We start from the raw sequence: 19,096 nt of genomic DNA on the forward strand, positions 1-19,096 counted from the left end.
GAAGAACACCGCTCAGGGTTTTGACCATGAGGCCAATCGTGACTTTAAAACAGATGCAGAGTTTAATGGCTGTGATAGGAGAAAACTGAAGATCTAATTGACTAAATTAAAAGAAGAAAGCCTGTACAAAAACAAATATTCCAAAATATGCATCCTGTTTGCAACAAGGCACTAAAGTAATACTGCAAAAAATGTGGAATATAAAGTGTTGTTTGGGCAAATCCAATACAATTCTTAGTGGCAAAGTTACTGAGTGGCAGAGTTACAGTTTTGACTTAAATCAATGCGAAAATCTATGGCAAGACCTGAAAATGATTGTCTCGCAATGATCAACAACCAATTTAACAGAGCTTGAAGAATTTTATAATTTTATAATAATGGGCAAATGTTGCACAATCCAGGTGTGGAAAGCTTTGACAGACTTACCCAGAAAGACACTTGCTGCCGAAGGTGTTTCTTCAAAGTATTAACTCAGGGGTATGAATATTAATATAAATAAGATATTTCTGTATTTCATTTTCAATCAACTTCTTTAGATTTATAAAAAAACATGTTTTCACTTTGTCATTATGGGGTATTGTGTGTAGATGGGTCAGAGAAAAAATATATATATAAATATATATTTTTTTACCTTTATTTAACCAGGCAAGTCAGTTAAGAACACATTCTTATTTTCAATGACTGCCTGGGAACAGTGGGTTTACTGCCTGTTCAGGGGCAGAACGACAGATTTGTACCTTGCCAGCTCAGGGGTTTGAACTCACAACCTTTCGGTTACTAGTCCAACGCTCTAACCACTAGGCTACGCTGCCGCACCTCAATTTCAGGCTGTAACACAAGAAAATGTGGAAAAAATCAAGGCGTATGAATACTTTCTGAAGGAACTGTACATCTCTGTATTCTACACTGACAAAACCTGGGTGCTATTGCCTTCCTCTAAGCAGTCATCATGCTGCTATTATTCTCTACCACCAATTCTATGAAAAAGCACACATATTGACCATAGCATAAAAGGATGTATTGATTTGGCCAAATGAGAGCAATCAGTGATAGTGATTGGAATTGATCTCTGATCCACAGGGTTATTATGCTTTTATAACACTATCCCATATTCACAAATAACAGTACAGCTACTATCACACTGCTTTATTGAGCGATTATCTTTTTTATTTTCACTGAGCTTCAAATGACCCAGACATGAACACTGGAATAAACCAAGCAAAGTACACGGTTCTGGATAACAGTAAAATCAGGAGGTGACCTTTAGCTTACAGTTTTTGTTACTTACTTCTTGAAGGTGCGTTATGGGGTGTGTGTTTCTGTCATCTGCTATTGGGCAAGGGCATTAAAGTAACTTTGCCCTATCCTCCACATTGTCCCTCAATTGAGTTGGTGAAAATTAAACTGTTCTTACAGTCCTATTGAGGCCAGGGCAGTGTGGGGAAAAGATACAACATTTCAAGTTTCCATTGAGGTCATCTTAAATAATTTAATGTTTGACCTAATGTCCTGTCCATATAATGCATACCCATTTAAATACTTTACAGTCATTCATTATATGAGACTTTAATATTTATAGTTCTGGAATACCGTAACACACATAACATGGTTTAGTATTTAGGAAGATTCAGATTTTCAAGTAAATATCTACTCATATACAGTATACTAGCCAATAGAGACTGACAGGAAAGGTCAAAGAGCATATTTCAAAAGACAGCCTGACATGTGCTATTAGCTTTAATTCACTTGAATGAAGATAGTCAAATAGAAGTGTTTAATTTAAACCGATCGTGAATCCACTCACCACAAATGCTCTATTTATTAACACATCTAATGGTTGCCACTGAATCCCTTGAAGTGTCCGTCAGTTATGATCTACCTCAATTAAAGCTGACCAAAATGGAAACCAAGCATGTGGCTTTAACCTGTTTGGGATAGGTGGCAGTATTTTCACATCCGGATGAAATGCGTGCCCAAGGTAAACTGCCTGCTATTCAGGCCCAGAAGCTAGGATATGCATATAATTGGTAGATTTGGACAGAAAACACTCTAAAGTTTCTAAAACTGTTAAAATAGCTTGCTCCACGTTGATTTTATCCGCTATTGAACACAGTATATTCCGTCTTAAATTTGGTCAATTATTTACGTTTTAGGATACCTGAAGTTGGATTAGGAAAGTTGCTTGAAATGTTTGGACCAAGTTTACAGGTACTTTGAGCATTTTTCAGACATACAGTGCAGGCAGTTTGCTAAACTGTGATTGTATGCATTGCTCACTGGGAACTTGTCATTACATAGATCGACTGCTGACTGCTGTGGTGACTGTCCCAGAGATAGCCATGCGTCATTGCTGACATATCCTTGAACCGAAGTACAATTCATTCGCCATGCCACCACCTTTTCATTACTCTAGAACGTTTTAGGAAACGATGTAACAAAGAATATGATCTAAACAGTTGCCGGTAATGAATAGCTTAATTACAGTGCCTTCGGAAAGTATTCAGACCCCATGACCTTTTCCACATGTTGCAGCCTTGTTTTAAAATGGATTAAATTGTTGTTTTTTCTCATCAATCTACACACAATACCCAATAATGAATAGGAAAAACAGACATTTTTTTTCTAATTTATATAAACTTATATAACCCCCCCCCGGACATACTACATTTACATTCAGCATAGAGTATTCTTGAGTATGTCGCTACAAGCTTGGCAAACCAGTATTTGGGGAGTTTCTCCCATTCTTCTCTACAGATCCTCTCAAGCTCTGTCAGGTTGGATGAGGAGTGTTGCTGCACAGGTATTTTCAGGTCTCGCTAGAGATGTTCGATCGGGTTCAAGTCTGGGCTCTGGCTAGTCCACTCAAGGACATTCAGAGACTTGTCCCGAAGCCACCCCCGCATTGTCTTGACTGCGTGCTTAGGGTCATTGTCCTGTTGGAAGGTGAACCTTTTCCCCAGTCTGAGATCCTGAGTGCGCTGGAGCAGGTTTTCATCAAGGATCACTAAATAATTTGCTCCGTTCATCTTTGCCTTGATCCTGACTAGTGTCTCAGTCCCTAACTTTGAAAAACATCCCCGCAACATGATGCTGCCACAACCATAATTCACAGTAGGGTTGGTGCCAGGTTTCCTCCAGACGTGACGCTTGACATTCAGGCCACAGAATTCAATCTTGGTTTCATCAAACCAGAAAATCTTGTTGCTCATGGTCTGAGAGTCTTCAGGTGCCTTTTGGCAAATCCCGAGCGGGCTGTCATGTGCCTTTAACTGAGGAGTGGCTTCCGTCTGGCCACTCTACCATAAAGGCTTGATTGGTGGAGTGCTGCAGGGATCGTTGTCCTTCTGAAGGGTTCTCCCATCTCCACAGAGGAACTCTAGAGCTCTGTCAGAGTGACCATTGGGTTCTTGCTAACCTCCCTGACCAAGGCCCTTCTACCCTGATTTCTCAGTTTGGCTGGGCGGCCAGCTCTAGGAAGAATCTTGGTTGTTCCAAACATATTCCATTTAAGAATAATGGAGGCCACTGTGTTCTTGGGGAACTTCAATACTGCAGAAATATTTTGGTAGCCTTCTCCAGAGCTGTGCCTTCAATTCCTTCAACCTCATTGCTTGGTTTTTGCTCTGACATACACTGTCAACTGTGGGACCTTATATAGACAGCTGTGTGCCTTTCCAAATAATGTCCAATCAATTGAAATTAACACAGGTGGATGCAAATTAAGTTGTTGAAATACCACAAGGATGATCAATGGAAACAGGATGCACCTGAGCTCAATTTAGAGTCCCATAGCAAAGGGTCTGAATACTTATGTAACTAAGGTATTTCTGTTTTTGATTTGCAATTTGTCATTTGCAAAATAGTTGTATTTTTTTGCTTTGTCATCATGGGTTATTGTGTGTAGATTGATGAGGATTTGTATTGATTTCATTCATTTTATAATAAGTCTGTAACGTAACAAAATGTGAAATAAGTCTAGGGGTCTGAATACTTTCTAAAGGCATAGTAAATCACACACTCAAATCAGACACCTTTCAAGGCATCACAATGCTTCTCACAAGGCTTCGAGTTATGTCCAATCTCCTTGCGAGCTCAGTGAATACTCCCTTTGGTTGACAAATGAATTTAGAATTGTTAGCACTCTTTTATAAAAACTGATGATGAAGTATGTTTTGACATTGCCTGTCCCCTTATAGAAAAGCAACTATAAGAAAGGTGTGGGTGTAGATTGCTCTACAGGATTATGTAAGTATCAGGATAAAGTAAGACCCAGACCGTGTCAAAGTAACAATGTATATTACAGCAACAGGACGGCAAGCAGGCTCAGGGTCAGGTCAGGCAGAGGTCGGAAATACAGATAGGGGCAAAGGTATGTCAGGCAGGCTCAAAGTCGGTGGCAGGCAGAGTGGTCAGGCCGGCGGGTTAAGGTTCAGGACAAGCAAGGGTCAAAAACCAGGAGGGCGAGAATAAGAGAGGCTGGGAAAAGACAAGGACAGTCAGAAAACACAGGTATTTAATTTATCCGTTATTTTACCAGATAAGTTGACTGAGAACACGCTCTCATTTACATCAACAACCTGGTGAATAGTTACAGGGGAAAGGAATGAGCCAAATATAAACTGTGGATTATTAGGTGACTGTGATGGTTTGAGGGACAGATTTGGAATTTAGCCAGGACACCAGGGTTAACATCCCTACTCTTACGACAAGTGCCATAGGATCTTTAATGACCTCAGAGAGCCAGGACACCTGTTTAACGTCCCATCCAAAAGACAACACCCTCCCCAATCACTGCCCTGGGGAATTGGGATATTTTCTTAGACCAGAAGAAAGAGTGCCTCCTACTGGCCTTCCAACACCACCTGGTCTCCCATCCAGGGACTGACCAGGACTAACCCTGCTTAGCTTCAGAAGCAAGCCGGCAGTGGTATGCAGGGTGGTATTCTGGTGAATAAGTACACTGGGGATAATGGGGAAGATGGGTGTCAACTGGAGGGGGGTGGAGACGAGCAGAAAGACGTTAAACAGATTAGGGCGTGACAGTAAGCTAATTCAAGTTCTAGACACTCCTTGATTGTTCTGTAAGTTTAGTGTTGCTCATATCTTCATTACATAAAGCTGTTTTTCTCACTCGTTTTCAGAACTGAGCTGTGTGTAAATTGTTTGTTGCTTTTTTCTGATGCACTGATCTGATCCAGCACAAAAGTGATTCATTTCTTTAAGAGTAGGTTTTGATTAAAAGTCACCTTTAATGTTAATGTTAAAACAATGTCCCTTTACTTCTCCTCTTCAATTATTTCCTGTGCTTCCTCTGGTGTTAACTAACTAATAAGCAAACAACTCATCAGCATCATTATTTCCTGTCTAGAGATGTACGTAAAAAACTGTGCCCTTTTTTCCCCCTGGACTGTTTAAACAGAGCAAGTGTCTAAACAGAGCACTGCTATGTAACAGCTGGCCCACCTGCCAGTTTGGAGCTGTCTCACAGTGAGCATACATCTGACATCCATATAAGCCTATCCTCAATTTACACTGTTACAAAATAGATTTGTTGTCCCCCATGATAAAATCGGGGAGAGACTGTGGATCGGTCTCCATCTGTCTGTTTGTTTGTATTATAGTCATATGCGATATCTCAGACAGCACTGGCCTAATTTTGATGAAACTTGGGTGAGTGATGTGTCTTGCCATACAGATCCGGCATTTACAAAATTACACTGATTGGCCCGCTCACCGAGCAAGGAGTTTTTGTATGAAGGTCAATGAGAAAGTATAACACTTGGATGAAGGAAATGTTCAAAAATGTTCTACTTCATAGTCATCATTTCCAGGACCACTCCAACATCAGATCTAATATATGTTTCAGAATGATTAGGTTATTACAAGTGTACTGACATAAATAGGACACGTGACATCCCGGCAACTTTCAGAAAAAACACTTTATATCGGAATTGTGCCTGTTGTTCACAAGCGTATTTGCACACTCATTTATCTTGCCTCCTCCGACTGCCTTGCAATCTAAGTACCATTATCTTTACCTAACATTCCACTCTTTGCTACTCTTTGTCATTGCCAAAGAGTCTTTGGCAAGTGATATGGAGTACAGGGAGTGGATTAGCTAAGAGACTGGTACCCAGGCTAACTGTCTTCCATTTTTTAAAGAGATTTATTTTCATTGTTAGAGGGGCCACTTGAAGATCTGGTCAATATAATGTATAATCTGTGGTCACGCGATAACAGAAATTTGTAACATACATATCTCAATAGCCCAATGGGGGGCGCTCCATCATTCGTGAGGTATGCCATGTTTGCTATTGCCTTAAGTTAAGTTAAAATATTTCAATTCAGGAAATCAAGTTAAGTTGACAAAATCTACTATTACTTTGGTAACATTTTGAGTAGAGTAACTCATCTTTCTAAATTGAACACCCATGTACAAATTACACGCATGTACAAATTACACCCATGTAAAAAGTACCCAAAGTACACTTAACAGTGTACTTTACTGTACACACAATATCTGTCTTGTTATACATTTGACTTGATGTACAGTATTTCTCTATGTTCTTCCCTCTATGTCTCTACAGGACATTCCAGGACCTGTCCAGGCAGATGGACGTGTCCTACGGCACCGTGAGAGACTCAGCCGTCTACGACTACTTCAAGAACAAGGGCACCAACCCTCTGGAGCAGGACAGCACATTCGCAGAGCTGTGGAGGACCATCAGTAAGAACAACGGCCATGATTACTCTGTGTCCAGTCCCTCAGAGGGCATCCGCAAGGTAGGTTGACAAAGACAAGGCAGGTATATGCCAATACAGAGAGGATTCCTGAGTACAGGCTGGCAATCACTTTAGGTCGTTTTGCTTAGCTACTGTGGATTTCGACGAAAAGAGAAAACAGTATAATATTGTCATTTCACAGTATGGAGTCACACTGTTCTCGCTCAATACTGCTACTGTAGTTCCACAATATTTCAAACAATTAGATAGGCAAATTCAACATTGTCTTTGACGATCTGTCAGTCTGGAATAACTGCAAGTGCTGTTTTGTGACATTTGTACCAATTACACTGGTTAATCTCATAAACTGCCTGTAATAAATAGCTAAGGAAGAACAGCACTAGCACTTTGCCTACCCATATGCTGGGAAGTACTATGACATATGCTTTCGAATTCGGTCTGTGTTCACATTTGAATTAGCATTCTTGCATTGTCTTTTCTTTTCTCCAATGCAAGTCAATTTCAATTAGCTACCAGCAGCTATTCTGACAATGTAGAGGAGGGAAACAGAGGTGCTGCATAAAGACATTTAGTCTTTATACTGCAGAACAAAGGCTTTTTTTTCTCAAACTCAGCCAACTGAGCCTTTTAGCAGCACGGCAGATGTATTTGTGTTTGTCAACAGACAATGTCTGCCTTTGTAGCAGTATGTTTCTGGGTCAGTCCATTGAGGACTCACAAAAGAAGAGAGTGCTGTAAGAGGTAACGATTATGTGGAGACAACATCAAAACACACATCACCTTCTGTTTCTGAGTTAAAAGGTTTTTGTATCAAAAGCGCAAGTTAACAAATAGCCCAGTCTACAACGGGAATCAACCTAGAAAAGAAACCTATACAGTAAATGGATTGAAGTGCGTCTGTTTTACCAAGGTACTGCATATTCATTAGAGTCCTACACCTTCATGGAATTGGGATGTTCACAGTCGTTCCCACATAAAATATTTTCGGAATGTGTTAAGACCCCTTACCTTTTCCCAAATTGTTTTACAGTACAGGCTTAGTCTAAAAATGTATTAAATAAATGTTTTTCCTCATCAATCTACACACAATAGCCCAAAATGACGAAGTGAAAACAGGTTTTTAGATTTTTGTTGCATATGTATTGCATATGTAAGCAGAAATAATTAGTTTACATAAGGTTTCAGACCTTTTGCCATGAGACTCAGATGCATCCTGTTTCCATTGATCATCCTTGAGATGTTTCTACAACTTCATTAGAGTCCACCTGTGTTAAATTCAAATGGCTGGACATGATTTGGAAAGGCACACACCTGTCTATATAATGTCCCACAGTTGACAGTGCATGTCAGAGCAAAAAACAAGCCATGAGGGCAAAGGAATTGTCCGTAGAGCTCTGATACAGGATTGTGTTGAGGCACCGATCTGAGGAAGGGTACCAAAACATTTCTACAGCATTGAAGGTTCCCAAGAACACAGTGGCCTCCATCATTCTTAAAAGAAGGAGTTTGGAAACACCAAGACTCTTCCTAGAGCTGGTCGACTGATCAAACTGTTCAATCAGGTGTGAAGGGCCTTTGTCAGGGAGGTGACCAAGAACCCGATGGTCACTCTGACAGAACTCCAGTTCCTCTGTGGAGATGGGAGAACCTTCCAGAAGGACAACCATCTCTATAGCACTCCAACAATAAGGCCTTTATGGTAGAATTAAGCCACTCCTCTGTAAAAGGCACATGACAGCCCGCTTGGAGTTTTCCAAAAGGCACCTGAAGACTCTCAAACCATAAGAAACAAGATGCTCTGGTCTGAAGAAATCAAGATTGAACTATTTGGCCTGAATGCCAAGAGTCAAGTCTGAAAGAAACCTGGAACCATCCCCATGGTTAAGCCTGGTGGTGGAAGAATCATGTTGTGGGGATGTTTTTCAGTGGCAGGGACTGGGAGACTAGTCAGGATCAAGGAAAGATGAAGTACAGAGAGATCCTTGATGAAAACCTGCTCCAGAGCGCTCAGGACCTCAGACTGGGGTGAAGGTTCACCTTCCATCAGGACAACGACCCTAAGCACACATCCAAGACAATGCAGGAGTGGCAGCTTCTCTGAATGTCCTTGAGTGGCCCAGCCAGAGCCAAGACTTGAACCCGATCGAACCCGAGCGAAGTTCCCCATTCAATGGGAGAAACTCCCCAAATACAGGTGTGCCAAGCCTGTAGCATCATACCCAAGAAGACTCATGGCTGGAATCGCTGCCAAATGTGCTTCAACAAAGTATTGAGTAAAGGGTCTGAATCAAATATTTCTGAGTTTTATATTTAATACATTTGCAAACAATTCTAAAAACCTGTTTTTTCTTTGTCATTTGGGGTATTGTGTGTAGATGGATGAGGGGAAAAAAACATTTAAATTAATTTCAGAATAAAGCTGTAACAAAACAAAATGTGGAAAAAGTCAAGGGATCTGATTACCTTTCCGAAGGCACTGTATCGGCCTTCTCCAGACTTCACATTGACATTTATCATCCTTTAGGTTCTATCATGGAAAACAATGTTATTGTATAGGCAGCATGTACAGCATCTGGATCATTAGCAGGGTCATTGATTGTCATTCCTCTTCAGGCGAAGAAGGGCCCGTATGCCTTCCTGTGGGACATGGCTGTGGTGGAGTATGCCGCGCTGACGGACGATGACTGCACCATCACCGTCACAGGAAACAGCATGAGCAGCAAAGGCTACGGCATCGCCATGCAGCATGGGAGTCCCTACAGAGACCTTTTCTCCCAGAAGTGAGCAACGCCACCAACCTCATTATACACCATCTATATTGTAACGACCCTGGCGTGGATAAGCATTATTACTGCTCCCCCAAAGAGAACTAGCTTTCTTAGAGCAGAGGTAACATGTCCGGCTTTGGAAAATCGATTCTGGCCTCGAAACCTCGTGCTACTCCCTCGTTTCATTACAATGTTTATGCATTAATGATATACCAACGCTTTATCATCAGTTCTATTCAGTATCTTCTCCTCTTCACCTCTCCCTCTCCTTTCATCACCTCATCTCTTCCTTCCACCCCTTTTTGGAAATAAATAAGTCTTAAGTGCATATGGTTTAACGCACACCTACTTTGATTCCTAATTACTTTCTCTGCTTCATAAAAGTCATAAACATAATCACTGATGGTTGACAGCGCCTGAGGTAATTGAAGGCCGTAATTGGCCGAGAGGTCATTCGGTGGTTATACTCATCCATTTTAGGGGGAGTTTGATGAGGAAATGAAAGGCCCACTAAGACAATGTTTTTATAAATTCACTTTGTCAGGACCCAGCTAGCACATAATGTTCTGAGAAACATATGCTTCTTAGAGCGTGGTTGTCCTATGGATATTCTGCATACAACCTTACTGCAACTTTATTGGAATGGTGCAGAATAGTTGCTTGGCTTTGCTTGGCTTTCTGTTGTCAGGACGTTTTAAAAATTGTTCAGTTTTACCCATCAGGAAACGTATGGCTTTGTTCCCACAACCAAGGTTGAAACCAAAAACATGCTTTCCAGCAACTTCCATGGAACCGAATGTGTTAGCTGGGGAGTTACTACAGTTCTGTCATTCACAGATACTTAATGCACGATTTTAATGCCCTTCTAATGCTGTTTCCCCATGAAATTATATATTACCAGATGTATACATTGCAGCACAGTTAGAATGTGGTCATATAATGCTATTCTTTTTTTATTACTTCTCACTAAACCACCCTTGAGGAGCCACGTGATGTGTTTGATTTACAGAGTAGGGGATCACTGCAACTTATCCTTAAAGGAAAGTTGAACTTTTTTTACTATAAGTCTGGGTTACAGTCATGAACACGTTTTATGTTCCAGCTGAGTTAGAGGAATTATTCAATATGAGTTAACATCATTCTGCTAATTATTTCCATGAAAATGGTTAATGATTCATATTTGAATGAAATACCTAGGCAATGTCTTCAAATCTTAACAACATTTAAAAATCTTTGGTCTTTTAGTTGCAGTTTTTTCTCCTTTGTATTATCCATTGCAAATTGATCCCATTGCGAAAATAACAGAAGCCGGCAGATTTTACATGCTGATTGTCTAAATCTCTCCATAATCACATGTAACTAATTAGGACTGTGTATTGGCCAAGGATATTGGCCAAGCATATCCCCAAAATGAATCCCAAAATCCCTGAGTCTTGACTACATTCCCACATATCTTGTATTGATTCTTCTCACGTATAACAGTTCCGTGAAAACAAACGAAAATGTTTAGTCACACTATCTTTTAGTTAAGAAATGCAACTCTGTTGAACTCAGTGAAAATAAACCGTTTCTGTTGTTTGCGTGCTATCCCAACTTCACAACCAGAAAGATCTGCCGTTCTAGTGACTAAAACGCTTAGGATAGGGACAATGATCCTTCTACAAAGCAGAACCAGTGTCAGCCAGCTAGTCATGCTTAGATCAGGTTTGATCTGGGGCTCATGGAAGCCACACATTTGATAAATCACCAGAGGTCAATGTGTTGCAACACTTAAATCCTCTCCAATCTTTCCGAGGTGTTCTTCATCAGGGCCCTTCGGAGTGCACACTTAGTATGCAGGGCCATAGCAGGGGAAGACCGGGGTCAGAGCTTAAGCAATGAGGTCCTTCCATGGAAGATCTCCTATAATGCTTATCCCCACTGAACTGAACACTGTCCCCCTGTCTCTACTCATAATGGCCTGGCTGAATATCCGCCTGGGAAATCCTGGGCTAACAGAAATAGTGGTGGTGGTGGTGGTGGGATGGTAATGTGCTTTGAGGACAGCTGGGATGTTTAGGGGGTAATAACGGGCTGAACCAGGATGTCATCTCCTCTACAGAGACGGATTCATCTTACTTGCTACCGTCCCTTGTCCCATCATCATCATCATCATCCATTCTCCTCCCTCCATCCCTCCCTCAGCGCCCTCGTCCATCCATAACCTTACAAATTCGCCATGTGCTCCTTTTCATCTCAGAAATGACTGTTTGCCCACAGGGGCGGTACTCTGATAATGGTCTTTCCCTCCTCGCCACGGCTCCTTTTCATCTCAGAAATGACTGTTTGCCCACAGGGGCGGTACTCTGATAATGGTCTTTCCCTCCTCGCCACGGCTCCTTTTCTTTTAATTAAGCAGTTCTTCATTCTTGTTTTATTTTGGATTTAATTTGTGTCAGTGAAGGACTACAAAATCTGACATTTAATGAAGTTTACTGTAGGGGTTTAATTCACTGCGCAAGTATAATTCAACAAATCACTAAAACACTATGCTGTGGGAATGGTCACAAATGAATGATTTAATCTGCAGAAGATACAGCAGGTCTATTTGTCATTGTTACTTTAGTTACATGATAGCATACAAATGGTAATTATAATGCAACTAGGGTCCCAGAGTCCTTATTCCTATAATCCTTTGTTTAGCAGCCTTCAAACTTAGTACAACAGCCTGTTTTCAGGAAAGCTTCCTCTGTTGTTGTACTAAGTTTGAAGGCTGTTACAGAAAGGATTTTAGAAATGAGGACTTTAGCACCCTCTTACACCCAGATATTTCCCCTCAATGCAGGATCCTGGAGCTGCAGGAGAAAGGAGACCTGGACATCCTGAAGCAGAAGTGGTGGCCTCGTATGGGCCGCTGCGACCTCAATAGCCATTCCAACGCCACGCCCGATGGGCGGTCCCTGAAACTACACAGCTTCGCAGGGGTTTTCTGCGTCCTGGCTGCAGGACTGCTGCTGGCCTGCCTGGTTGCTGGCCTGGAGATGTGGTGGAACAGCAACCGCTGCGGGCAAGAGCAGCCCAAAGAGGTGACCGAGCACAGAGCCCGGAGGACAGGGCAACAGGGGGAGGACACGACCGCACTCTACTTTAAGGATCTACAGTAGCTGCAGACCACCATTTAGTGGAGCTACTGAACACACAGTTGTAGATTGTGCTCAGATTGAAATACAATTTGGTCCCCCCCTATCTATCACCTTCCCATTCTCTGAAACCAAATCCATCTGTTTTTGTATGGCATACGTACCTCACACAGCTCACAGATGAAGACAAATCCCCTTTATCATTTTCTTACTCTAATATTTCCATCTGGATTATTGGTATTTTTCAAAACTCTTTGAATTTGAACATATTCATTGATGTATGTTAATCACATCAATAAACCCTTTAGCTGCCTTCAGGATAACACATTTCTGAGAAGACGTCAGTATCGATTTTGTTTTAAGTTCCCCGTAAAATTAGTATTCCTGAAATAATCAAAACCCATTGATTACCAAGACAGCTTCCTTACCCTGAACTGTAAACACATTCACACTGCCTACCACAGAGAACACTTTTCATTGATTCTCGTTACACTTTCACCAGATAAGTGCCTGCTAAGCTGATTTACACTGATTACACCTTATGCATCAATGCCAGTTCACTTTAAGCCTTTCTTATGAGTTTAATCCACTCAAGTTACTGCGATGATGTCAACATGATGTATACCAACATAGAGATCTTATTAAATTACTATTCTAATTCTATGTCTATCAAGACCTCTCGCATGAGTGACTCTCCCGTGCATATAACATGAGACAAGTTAAGGCTTGACATGGATCTCTAAACTAAAGTTTAAGCAGAAACTGGACCCTTGCATGCGTCACCCCACAGCAATAAGAGCCACTGTATCTGTCCAACCCAGTCCATAATTAAGCAATAAGGCACAGGGGGGGGGTACAGCCCTTAGCCATGGTATATTGGCCATATACCACAAACCCCCGAGGTGCCTTATTGCTATTGTAAACTGGTTACCAACGTAATTAGAACAGTAAAAATAATGTTTTGTCATACGCGTAGTATACGGTCTGATATACCATGGCTTTCATCCAATCAGCATTCAGGGCGCGAACCACCCAGTTTATAATCCCTAGTAATTCACTGTGTGACATCTTATTGCTATTATATGTCAATGTGGACATCCATCCGTTCTTATTCTTGACTGTTCTATGATCTCGTGCAGGTTACTAAGGATTACAGACTGGCAAGGGTTTCTGGTCCATTGACATATAATGAGATTACCACTGCTTCATCGGAAGGGAGGAAGGACATTTGGACAGAGAGAGAAAGAGACTGGGATGAAGCAGAAGCTATTGACACAGGTCAGAATAGAGCTCCTAAGATCTGATTTGTGCTGCTGCATTAAAGGGGCACTCTGCTCTGTCTGACTGGGCTTGGGGGGCCATCTTGATCTAAAACTCCACAACACCATCTTTCCCATCATTGGCAATCCTCCTATTTTCTTATTCTGTTCCTTCTCCTTTTTTGGTTAGTTTTTTTTCCGTAATAGTTGGATGCATGACGAGGGCCTCACCTAGAAACATTGTATGGGGAATAAGAGAAATTTAATTCAGTGACATTTTCGATGAACTACCTCATTATGACGCTTTATTGTGCCTTATACTATAGACAGTGCATTATATAACAGTTGTTATAAGCAGTGCAGGACTCGGATGACGGCCTTTGTAAATGCATACATATCCCTAAATGTGTTCGTAAAGATTGACGCAGTTGGTGTATAGAATGTGTTACAGATACAGAGATCAGCCACAATACCACGATACAGGACCTACGGAGGACATTTTGAAAACAGCTTACTCAAGCCTAGATAAGTAATTCAAACAATGTCAGGCTCACCATGGATGGATAGAGTGGTTTTATAGTTTTGTTATACGAGTTGTTTCTGCATTACCAAAGCTTTCACACCGTAGAGCATGGTGTTATTTCCTCTCAATTTAAATCAACACACTCTTATTAAAACCCCGGTGCGGTGGTTTCATTTGAGGCAGCTATTTGTTTAGGCGTGCCGCCAATGCAGCGAGATTATAAACATATTTTAATGAGGAGCCAGTCTGCTAAAACAATAGCCTTGGCTGAGATGTTTTAATTAGCTTTGGGAGTTTTTTATGATACTGGATTGATACTGCCGTAAATTAATTCCTATAATCGACGTCTCTGTTGATAAAAGTATTCAGAACAAATCATATCAAGATTCATATTTGTACATTCCGGGAAGGTTCAAACTGATGTGGGAAACACTGTTGTTGTCTGGAATCTAATGTGTCAAGATGGATTAAGTGGTTTAGTAATGTTTAGGATCTCCTCTAGAAGACTTTGTTTTCTATTTTTAGTTGGGAGGCTGTGGTTGAATGTGCTTCTGGCAGGCAGTTGGTATTGACAAGAGGAAGAGTCGTCGATGCGCTGTAGAATCACAGTGGCGTTTAGTTACGCTGCTTGACGCAACACTGATCTCATCGAAAGTTTGTGTCTTAAATGATTCAACTCCAACACATACAGTCTGGCAGTATGAGAGGAGTAAATGGTTTTTAAAAGTATTTCTGCATCTATGTTGCCAAACAACATCCATTATAATTGCATAGTATTTCCAGTGCATTAGGTTAGTCTCCAAAATTGCATGTAGGCTTGTTCCTAATCTCCAATATCACATAAAGATGATTGAAATATAGGACTTCTTCGTTTCCCAGTGGGCAATATAATCAAATATTTTTTCATGTGTAGATCATGTAGTAGATGAGCATAGAATAAGTCATCACCCATCATCGTAGATTCACATTTCTGATTATGTCATCATTCCAAAACATGTATTATTTTCATTGGTTGCGCTTGTCCTCCATATGTAGAAGCTTAACCTCTGCAATGTATTGTGTTGTATATGTGCTGCACATAGGGATCAACGTGGATGTTGTCTTCATATTCAGTAATTGAACTAATATAATCGTCTTGTCAGACCACTACTGGAGCCAAGCTGCACCTGCCGACAAAGTAGCCTAATGTAGCCACCAAGTGCAAGGATTCTTCTCCTCATTGACTAGTGATTCCTGCTACCATAAAGCTTCTTGTCCTCTATCTAGATGTGCCGATGTAACATATTTTGTCAGCAAATAATATATACTTATTTGTTTAAAGAACACTGTAGAAGCCCATGTATACATGTTTGGGCATCTTAATGGGACACCAATATATTACCTCAACTTTGCAACAATATACTGTAGCGTCAGAAATTAGTTCTACATGTATGAAAATCTCAATAAGGCACTGAATATAATACTTCAATTTGAAATTGTACTATATTTCCTGTAGCATCAGCAATGCGTTGTTCCTTTATAACCGTCTTCATGTGGCATGTAATATGTTACATTGCACTTACCGTAGCCTCAGAAATGCCTCATATCCTTAGGTTACTTTTCCTGTCCACAAATGCTTGAGTGGGTTCACAGAAGTCTAAGGTTGCATGGCAACCTAGAAAAGTCAGTAGAGGTCAGGATATGGTTTGGCTCCAGTATTGGTGTCGTCTGTCAAAGATTTGACACCCCTTACTAAACATCAAACTGTCTATGTCCACTGGCCAAGTTTGATTTCAAGGTGCACATTCTATACAACTGTAATTGAGTCACCTCAATTCCAATTGGGCACTTACAACGAACATTACCCGACAAGCATGTTGAGTGAAACAATCAAAGAGGCTTGGGAAACAAACCACCTAAAAAAAACTAAGAAATGGAGAGTGGAAGTAAATGTTTGGAGCTGGTGAAAAGCCTGTGGAACAGCCCATCTCAGCCTCTGTGTCTCTCCCTCCCCGTCTCTCTCTCTCACCCTCTAGGACAAGGAGGTGAATCTGGAACAGGTGCATCAGCGTATGAACAGTCTTATGGACGAGGACATGGCGCACAAGCAGATCCCCGGCCCGTCTATCGAGATCTCTGCGCTGGACATCGGCAGCATGCAGCCCAGCCAGCAGCTGGAGTCTGTGCGGGACTACCCGGGCACGGGCCTGTCTGTGAGCGCCTATCTCCCAGGGGAGGGTCATGGGGGGGGCCTGGGTCGGACACTAGCTCAGGGCCCTGGCAGCACCCTCCCCCACCACCCCCTCAGCAGCTCCACCATCCCCTCCATTCAGTGCAAACACAGAGCTCCCAACGGGGGGCTGTTCCGACAGAGTCCCGCCAAGACGCCCATGCCAATGTCATATCAGGGAGTTCCCGGAGGACCCATCCCAGAAGCCATTGAGTCCACCCACAGTACATCCATCTAATGGTGCCATCTCAATGTCACATGTCCTTCCCCTCACCTGATATTCTGGGGGATTGTTGAAAAATATATGAAGAAAAAAAATATGAAAAGTCTACAAATGAGAAAAATAAGAGATTTTTATTACCTGTTGAACAACCAACGTCGTCGAAAGAACAGAAAATTTTACTTGTATATATTTGTAAATACTGAGAGAACGAAGTGAAGTAAAAGTGTATTTTGAATATTCTCAATTTTTGAAGTTGAGTTACAAATAAAAAAAACAAGATGAAAAAATTATATTAAAAAAACGACTGTTTGAATGGCTTTGTAAATTTTGTTCTATATGAATAATGACGCAAATTCATTGTGATTGTTTTCTAAGTGCCGAAATAAAAGATGTCTCTCCACAGTTCATTCTTAGATGGCCATGCACCATAGAGACATAATGTAGAACACCAACTGTTATGTACCACTGTAACAACAACCATATCTATAGAGCAGTATCAGAGGAGAATAGTCCCAATAAAGGGATTCATTTTGTTTGTAAGGCATATACATTTTTCAAGGTGTTTTCGTTTTCCTACTTTAAAGTCTTAGAGAATCATTGATAAAGACTGGAACTGAAGTAATTGTCTCTTATGAGTTCTACATATTTTTGAAATGGAAGGTATTTCATAGAGTTCAATTTAAGCCCTATGTTGTCAAAGACATAGGGAGATTTAGTGTCAGTCAGCTCCCAACACCAAACAAAGCTGGTACTAAAGGGTGTCGTGTACAGCGTAACATCAGTCAAACGTCTCACATTGCTAAGGCCAGACCTTAGAGTTAGGCTTACGTTAGGAGAATGTTCAAAGGAAATGTCTTGACTGAATCATGTCCCTGACGATGTATACCATATGTTTCCTTAGTTGTGTGGGAGGGATGTTTAAAACAGAAAAAAATGTTATTTTTAACAACAAAAAAAAGCTCATTCGAAAAATATGTGTTCATTTTTTTACTGAAGGATTTATTGTTGAAAAGTTGTATACAGTTCGTCTCCTTTCAGAGTAGTTAAGTCATTTCAACTGCAGATGGAGAAAAGTAGATATATAATATTGTAATGTCTCATGTTTATAATTTGTAATGGAGTAATTATCACCAAGGTAGATGGAAGATAAAGGAGTGATATAAAAATGTGAAACTATTACAGTGTAATAGCAGTACAGGTGACATATCCTACTGTCTAAATGCTGATGGAACTCTGTTCATAAAATTAACAGAATTTTCCCATCGATTAACCTGTGCACTTTGCAGGGCAGCAGTTCATATTACATTTACAACTAAGGATGAACTGCGAAACTTTACCAAGACTTTCGTAAGTGCAATTAAAATGCAAGTATGTCCTGCAGTATATTTTCTGTTTATGTCCTTTAGCCTCTCATACTGAAGAACTCATTGCCAGGAAGTGAGATAGTGAATGTCAGCAGTTACTGTTCATGTGCACAACACATTGTGTACCAGGAATACTGATAGCTGATCTATACACATACCAATAAAAAGGTTTGTCCTCACCTCTTGGAAAATGTGACAAATCACCCCTCAGAGCCATTGAAGGAAAGCAAAGAACGAGAAAGAAGTGATGTCATGAGAATAAACCGAAATATCATCCCGCAAAAGTGTTTGGCGTCACCCGTGTTCCCGCTCTTGGTTTTCAAACAAAATTGGAGAGGTTGTAAGCCTGTATATGTTGTACAAGTAGATACTAATGTGAACCAAAGTGATCTCATTTTACACTGTGTTCTGCATACAACCTGTGCCAATGATCCGCTACCAGTGGTGAAAGGGAAGTTCCACTGTAAGGGTTGAGAGTGTTTCACTGCCTTACTGTGTACCCCCGTTACTGTATCAATGCCAACGCCACAAGATTCAAGAAAAAAAAAAAAGTAAAAAAAGCTATCATATCATCCAGTCTGTAACAGTGCATCAACGGAGACTCATTTAATTTATGAATATGCTGCTTGGAGTTTCTTAATCTTTAATAAAGAAATTTGGTTTACATATGTTTGTTTCTTCGAGTCATAGGGCATGTGACGATAGATAGCACACACGATACTATACATTTGTTATAGAAACTGCTGGTCCTATATTCATTTCTTTTTAAACATTTTGAAAACATTAGCACTTCAGTTGGATCTTTTGCAAACCATTTCCAGTGCTAACAACCGATACCATAGAACTCCCATCTGCCTTGCTTGATTTGCTTGACAATAATGCTCTCA

General features: G+C 40.8%; 1 protein-coding gene across 2 annotated transcripts in view; it reads left to right on the plus strand.

Moving 5' to 3' along the window:
• The window catches only part of grid1b (glutamate receptor, ionotropic, delta 1b), a 403,887-nt gene extending 385,014 nt beyond the window's left edge, over nucleotides 1–18,873 (plus strand). The window contains exons 13-17 of one of the 2 annotated variants that reach the window (XM_052491320.1): nucleotides 6,588–6,783; nucleotides 9,358–9,524; nucleotides 12,337–12,577; nucleotides 13,771–13,909; nucleotides 16,429–18,873. In XM_052491320.1, the coding sequence (XP_052347280.1) occupies nucleotides 6,588–6,783; nucleotides 9,358–9,524; nucleotides 12,337–12,577; nucleotides 13,771–13,909; nucleotides 16,429–16,835 (1,150 nt within the window). In that variant the 3' untranslated portion in view covers nucleotides 16,836–18,873. The remainder of the gene's footprint in view (nucleotides 1–6,587; nucleotides 6,784–9,357; nucleotides 9,525–12,336; nucleotides 12,578–13,770; nucleotides 13,910–16,428) is intronic. The other variant, XM_052491326.1, reaches the window with a different exon arrangement.
• The last annotated feature ends 223 nt before the right edge of the window (nucleotides 18,874–19,096 follow it).

Source organism: Oncorhynchus keta, chromosome 3, assembly GCF_023373465.1.
Source record: "Oncorhynchus keta strain PuntledgeMale-10-30-2019 chromosome 3, Oket_V2, whole genome shotgun sequence".
NCBI lineage: Eukaryota > Metazoa > Chordata > Actinopteri > Salmoniformes > Salmonidae > Oncorhynchus > Oncorhynchus keta.